Source organism: Penaeus japonicus, unplaced genomic scaffold (genome assembly GCF_977035675.1).
Source record: "Penaeus japonicus unplaced genomic scaffold, GWHDUDI00000001_assembly GWHDUDI00000017, whole genome shotgun sequence".
Classification (NCBI taxonomy): domain Eukaryota; kingdom Metazoa; phylum Arthropoda; class Malacostraca; order Decapoda; family Penaeidae; genus Penaeus; species Penaeus japonicus.
This window is the reverse complement of record NW_028234419.1, coordinates 13,593,243-13,600,742: the sequence shown is the minus strand read 5'-3', so window position 1 is coordinate 13,600,742 and position 7,500 is coordinate 13,593,243. Positions and strand designations below refer to the sequence as shown.

Below are 7,500 nucleotides of genomic sequence, written 5' to 3'. Positions count from 1 at the left end.
GTGATCACGGTGGTCACGGCCATCCCTATGGTCACGGCCATCACGGTGGTCGCGGCTATCACGGTGGTCTCGATGGTCCCTTGGAGGATCTCGGTGATCCCTGTGGTCTCGATGCTCTAAGCTGCGTTCACCGCGACGATCATCACCTCTTTCCATATCCTGTGCAGAATGAGGAAGAAGAGAATAATAAGAAATTTTCTAACTAAAACTAATATGTAAGAAAGTTAGTTTTGTATCTTATAAGGTTCTCTATAATATGAGTATTACTGGATATAAAACATGAAACAGAACAATTTGGAAAAAAAAAACATTCACACTATCATTCAGCTGCCAATACTAAATTACCAACATTATGATTTTCTAAAGAAAACTAAAACAAAACAGATCACTTAGCTATACCTACTCTCTAGCATTGACTCAATAGTTTAGATAAAATTGAAAAAGAAAGATATAATTAAGAATCATCAACAGAGGATGTGTTAAAATAAAGTAGTTTTTAACCCTTCCAAGATGGGTTGGGTATCATAAGATGTTCATTTTCTATAATCATTCTATATGTCTACATATGATACAAATTAGCATATGGTATGATGCATTAGTTAGAAAATTTAAGAATACCTAGCTTGTATTATGAGCAAAAAATGCAGTGCAAAATGCCCATATCAGAAGGTCTAACAATTTTTTTTATTAAAGAATAAAAAGTGGATATAGATGCTATCTCACTGTTGTATAACACTTAAAATCAACCACAAGATGAGAGGAACAATAAACTGTCTCATCTACAATCATACCAGGCATCGCAGCAGAACAATCAAACCAAAATTGACACATTATGGTAGTTGTATTTTGTTACTCCCAAAATCAATGCTTCAAAATCCAAAAATCAACAAATTATGAGCAACTTCTGAGGTCCAAAAAGCATACCTTGTAGGTGTTAGGATGCCTGCGCGTCTCCGTCTCTTCCTGCCGTTTTTCATAGTGGAGGAAGTCGTCAAAAATGGAGGTGGTGTGGCGGTACTGGATGATTATCTTCAAAACCTGTGGCGGAGACATTTTGTATGATTACTTGAGGGGGAGAAGGGATGGGTGTGGAGGTAGCATTAGGAGTAGAGAGGAGTGGGAGTGGGAGTGGGAGTGGGAGGGAGAGTGGAAGTAGAAGAACGAGTAGGAGTGGGAGTAGGAGTAAGAGTGGAAATAGGAGAACCAGTGGGAGTGGGAGTGGAGTGGGAGTGGGAGTGGGAGAGGGAGAGGGAGTGGGAGAGGTAGAGGGAGAGGGAGAGGGAGTGGGAGTGGGAGTGGGTGAGGGAGAGGGAGAGGGAGAGAGAGTGGGAGTGGGAGTGGGAGGGAGAGGGAGTGGGAGAGGGAGAGGGAGAGGGAGAGGGAGAGGGAGAGGGAGAGGGAGAGGGAGTGGGAGAGGAAGTAACAGTATAAGAGAGAGAGAGGAAGGGGTAGAGGATACAACAGAAAAGATGGTAAAAATATAAATAGAATTATGACTAAATCAAAATAAAAAAAGTGAGAAACAAAATATTGAAAAAATATAAATACTTTTAACAACATATGGACATTTTTTAAGTGTTTGTGTACACATATGAATGTATATGTAACTGTAAATCTATATGTAAAAATAAAGGTAAATGTACAGGTAAATGTTTTGTAAATGTCTATGTATACGTGTCTGTATACATCTGACAGAATCTATCCAGATGAAATCAATGTTCTGATTCATAATTATGCAAAATTTAAAACCCTATTCAACTAATCCTGATAGAACTGCTGGGAATTTCTTACACCATCTGATCTTTTTTTTTTTTCTTTCTTTTTTTTACTGAGATAAAAAAATTACAATAAAAATCCTTTAACGATCCATTAACGACAAAGCAGTTTTAGCTGCGTCTGGACACTTCACCAGGGTATTTTGCAATGCGCAGGCATTGATATGGGCTATTTGTGAGTTGAGGCTGCAACCAGCTGCTAAGCACCGACCATCCAGCAAGACGTCCAGACAAAGCCAAGAGATTAAAAAAAGGCTTGAACAATTTGTGCAATCTAGAATAGCTTTAGAGAACATCGTATTCCTTGTGTTAACAATACTTACCCTTACAGTTTCATACTATCATATTTTTCTCTATGAATTTTGCCAATATAAGTTTCCTAACAATCTTTCACCTAAATCTGAAAACACAGTCTCCCTGGGCCTGCCTTACTAAAAAGAAAAAAAAAAAGAAAAAAAAGAAAATCTTCATAAGACAATGTGCATCTTGTTTATTACCTAAACTTTTTAAGCCAAAAGAGAAGGTGAAATACAAAATCTTAGAAAATACAACCATTGTAAGTATAAATTTGACACAGTGTTATGTTTACTTCCACTTAAAAAACATTACAAAATATCACAATATCTCCTGAGACTAACTTGGTGATAAAAGAAAATCCTTAAAACAAGATTACATAACTTACAAAAGAGGAATATCTAACATGCAAGGAATAAAGGAAGTACTAACCTGCTTTCCCTTTTCATACGGCACCTCCTGGGTGTCACGAGAATTTGTTACAGGTTTGTTCTCATTGTTCTCCAGCCGAATGTGCCTCAGTTGGCTATTTGGAACGTCCTTTACAAATATCCACTTCACTCGAAACTGGCCTTTCCATTTGTCTTGGGCCCACACTGATGATGATGAGTTGTAGTCTACAGTGGAAATCATGTGGGCTAATCCACAAAAGTGTCCAGATCCATTCACTGAGAAGAACAGGTACACTGGCCCCTTACCCTCTCGTTCACGGAAAGCAGAGTCAAGACGCTTGTTGCCGTGTTCTGTGGAGCACCATATCTCATATTTGATAGAACGGTGAATATCGTCCTCTGAATAAGATTTAATCACAAAGAAACGTGCATTTTTAGGGCTAAGGTCAAAATCTTTAGGGTTGTAGTCATTGCGCATTCGCAAATCTTCCAGGATACCATCATCTGTCTGTAGCTCGTTAATCTGTCCTGGGGCATGAGACATGGGCCGGGACACAGGTACCGGTGGTCCACTCTGAGGTGAAGGGGCAAGTTCCATATTGGAGTGCATTCCTCCTCCCGCAAGCATGGGTGCTTGAGGAGGTTGCTGCTGCTGGGGTGATGGAGGCAACTGCTGCTGCAGCTGTTGGTTCTGGTGCTGGTGCTGATGCTGATGCTGATGCTGCTGGTGATGCGGCTGATGCTGCTGATGCGGCTGGTGCTGGTGTTGGTGCTGCTGGTGTTGATGTTGCTGATGTGGCTGGTGCTGCTGCTGAGGATGCATGTGCTGCTGGTGTGGGTGTTGCTGGAGTGACTGCTGTTGCTGCTGATGCTGTTGTGGGGATGCCTGCAGCTGTTGTGGTTGCTGCTGCTGCTGCTGCTGCTGTTGTTGCTGCTGTTGTTGTTGTTGCTGCTGCTGTGGTTGACCTGGCTGCTGCACTTGTTGTGGCTGAGGCACCTGGGGTGGGGTGCGAGGCGGTGGGGTAGAATACGAAGCAGAGGTAGTGGATCGCGTGCCTCCTCGTGGAGCTTCCCATGCAGGGCGGGGGACAGGTGGTGGTGCAACGGGTTTTGGTCCACCTCCGTTCTTCCCCTCCCAGGTTCCAATGTCCATATGGCGACCAGGTACAATGGAGGACATTGTAGTCTTGTCTCGCCGTCTATTCGGTTGAGGCTTGGCTGGCTGGGAAGCAATACTAGCCCATGACATACCCTTCTTTGGCTGTCCAAGTCCAACCGATGTCTCTCCTCCTGGACTGCTGGCCCCACTAGCCTTGACCTCAACTCCCCCACTCCCATTAGTGGCTGCATTTTTGTTAGCTCCGGGTCCTCCTTCCCTAGGTAAGTCCTGACCCGTTTTGGGGTCAGCAAGAGTTAGTCCCTCTACACCTTGATCCAAGGCTTTCACACGCTCGTCGGTGTAAACATTATCCCGCTGGTAGTAGTCGTCGTATTGCTTGTTCCCTCCACGAACCTCTGAACCTCCCCATGCATTGTAGTCACCATTCCCGTGGAAACCATAGTTAAAGCCGGGAGGGTTGAAGCCACCAAAACTACCACTACTGAACATGCCATCGATGGCACTGTGTGAGTCATATCCCATCTGTCCGCCATAACCTCCGAGGAAAGTTTGCATGTGGTCACCCCCATTACTCCAAGTGCCATCTCCAACGCCAAATGCCTGTAAAACACCCAAGAGAATAGTAAGAACAGTATTCGCCATCATATGTTAAAATCTTTGTGCTTCTTTTATCAAGGCCATAAAGATTAATTCTATAAAGACATATATCACACACATATTTACACATATATCCAGTCACAAATTATAGCTGGAATCACACACACATACATACACACACACACACACATACACAAATACACAAATACATACATACATACATACACACACACACACACACACACACACACACACACACACACACACACACACACACACACACACACACACACACACACACACACACACACACACACACACACACACACAAATACAAATACAAATATAAACACAAACACAAACATAAACACGTATTAACCCTTCTGAGACAGACCATATCTTTTCTAAACTTATGAATGAAATATGTGTCTATATATAATAATATTAGGAAAGTGATACTAATTATTATCTATATCAATAGGTCATCACAACCTAAGGAATAAACAGCTTGAAATTTCAACAAGAGAAAATGCAGTACAAAACTGATACAAACCCCACAAAACCGGACGTCGCAGAGGGGTTAAAAAATAAAGAGGAAATGTGGCTGGCTGGAATCACTTCTGTCAAACCATTAAATATATGGCAAAGGTAGCTTACAAGATACCTACCTGGTAAGGAGTTGAGGTCATGTAGTAAGACGACATATACGGGTCAGAAGCAGCTGCAGCCGCGGCCATCGAAGATGTCATGGGACTAGTGTAACTCTGGAATGAGGAGTAATTCTGCCCCGAAATTAAACTGAACTCTCTTCCATCAAAACAAACAAATCTCATCATGCTAAATTAGCAATAGAAATTTAATAAAAATATATTCAGTATCTGCCATTTCAATCCTTCACTAAATCTAATGCATACACAATCAGATCTCCTTATGTTCATCTACATTACCAAACACAGATGTTGATGTTTTTGCTTTACAAGCTCACGCAAGTTACCTGGTCTTTCGGCCCATTTGGCACTGAAAAGAAAATAATGTTGGATGTTATTAACAATATAAAAAATAGGATAGAAAAATCATATCATAATGCTTCTGAACCCAGATCACTTTTCCATTCCCAAATGACATCACACATTTCCAAACGGCAAATGTTATTAACCCTCTCTGGACGGGTGGTACAGTACTGTACCGCTCATTCAAAAGCCCAGTGGCCGGGCGGCACAGTATTGTGCCAGCCATTTAATTGATTAAGGCCTAAGCGTTCGAAAGCCCTGGCATAGTGACATTCAAGGCTAGAATGCCCCCATCGTGAGTGGGTTAATGTGATTTTCAGAACATATACATCTTTCAGTATATATGAGACTAGTAGAATATTAATATCAAATGATCAAATGGAATTGAAACAAAAGACTTTAACCCCTTAACAACGGGTGACATGATATCACGTCAGCTGCCAGGGACGAGATATTTCATCATGGCTATCCTCCAGGCCGGTGCGCCAGGTGACCAGGCGCTTAGCGCTTGGCTACCAGCACTTTTGAAATATTCCGGTGTTTCAACCACTTGGAGCCAAAACAGCCCTGTCATTAAATCACGAAAACACAACAAGCATTCACAACGTACACAAAAAAATTTATAGATAATCATACTGATTACATTATTCAAGTATCATCAAAGATTCCATAATTTGATGAGAACTATAAAGCAAATGAGCATTTAAAAATCATTACAGTTTATCACAATTATATTCACAAGAGGTTAAAACAATGCTAATAACATTAAAGTCGCAATCAAAATCAAAATAACAGTAACATTAACAATCATATAGAGAAAATACAACTAAAACAATTGACATCATTGCCATTGTAATCAAAATTACCTTTATATAAAAAAAAAAATCTAAGCAACAATAGAATATATAATACAACTAATGATATTCATTCAAATACATAGTATAATAAAATATGCAACACTAAAATGAAGAAAAATGTTGACCATAATAATATAAATTCACCAACAATTGGAGTAATACTAAGAGTAAAAACATTGTCAATAAGAATACAAACTGTTGAATCACAGGAAATAACCCCACATAAGTAACAAGAAATATACTATTCATAAATTCATAAAATCATACCACACAGAAAACATAATGAGCATTAATGTAGGAACTATTAGTCAATGGTATTTCAACATTACACCTTTTATCATAATTTACACTTTCCACTTCTAATGCTGTATTTCTCTAGGAATTATTCCCGAAGTGTGGAATTAAAGTCACACACGTGATTGTGATAGCAGTAGCATATAAAACATCAACAATTTATAGTACAATATTTTCAAAATATTCTGAACCGGTGTGATCCTTTAACCCATTCACAATAGATGACGTGATGTCACTTGATCGGAATATTCCTGACACACCATGGACTTTTGTAGTATATACACATTGTACATAGTTGTTTGTATGTAAGCATTGCACTTGCATTGGTAATACACCTTTTTCACGACTTTTTCTAAACAAAACTTAAATATTGGAAAACCTGTGTTTGTTACCACTTAGAGTAGGGTGGGTGAAAATCGCACTCCATAAATAACCTTGCACCTCAAGGAAGCTGCAGGCGCTTGCTATATTACTGGTAGGAGCAAAATTAGATAAATATAGACCCCGTCAAAAAATATTCAAGAACAATTATAGCAGTGCAAAAATGAATAGTGGTACTAACAGTAATAGAAAAAGCAATAATAATAGTAAAAATATTAATAACACCATTAACAATAGCAATAATCAGAATAATGATACTAATAGCCATGACAATGACAATAATAATGATAAGGATGACAATGACACTAATCAGCAATCGGTATGATTAAACAATTACAGGTAGCGACAGTAATTGCAGTCGCAGTAGCAGCAGTAGTAGAAGTAGTAGTAACAGTAGTAAAAGTGGCATTAGTAGTAATGGTAATTAAAGTAGCATTAGTATCACTAGCAGAAGTAGAAGTAGAAGTAGAAGTAGAAGTAGAAGTAGAAGTAGACGTAGAAGTAGAAGTAGACGTAGAAGTAGTAGTTGTTGTAGTCAACTACAGTAACAGCAGTAAAAGTAACAAAGTAGTAGTAAAAGTAGTAAAAATGTAACATTAGCATTAGCAGTAAAAATAACATAAGTATTAATAGTAATCAAAGTAGCAGTAGTGGAAGTAGATGTAGAAGTAGAAGTAGAAGTAGAAGTAGAAGCAGAAGTAGACGTAGACATAGACGTAGACATAGAAGTAGTAGTTGTTGTAGTCAACTACAGTAACAGCAGTAAAAGTAGCAAAGTAG

The 7,500-nt window shown here is 39.4% G+C and overlaps 1 protein-coding gene across 2 annotated transcripts in view; it reads right to left on the bottom strand.

The window, feature by feature from the left end:
- LOC122259405 (YTH domain-containing family protein) overlaps nt 1-7,500 on the bottom strand; it is a 19,471-nt gene that overhangs the window by 1,393 nt on the left and 10,578 nt on the right. For both annotated transcript variants that reach the window (XM_043026156.2, XM_043026157.2), the window contains exons 2-6: nt 5,173-5,195; nt 4,847-4,960; nt 2,502-4,181; nt 925-1,038; nt 1-159 (exon numbers count right to left, since the gene is read on the bottom strand). The exon at nt 1-159 is cut by the window's left edge. In XM_043026156.2, coding sequence (XP_042882090.2) covers nt 1-159; nt 925-1,038; nt 2,502-4,181; nt 4,847-4,960; nt 5,173-5,195 — 2,090 coding nt within the window. The remainder of the gene's footprint in view (nt 160-924; nt 1,039-2,501; nt 4,182-4,846; nt 4,961-5,172; nt 5,196-7,500) is intronic.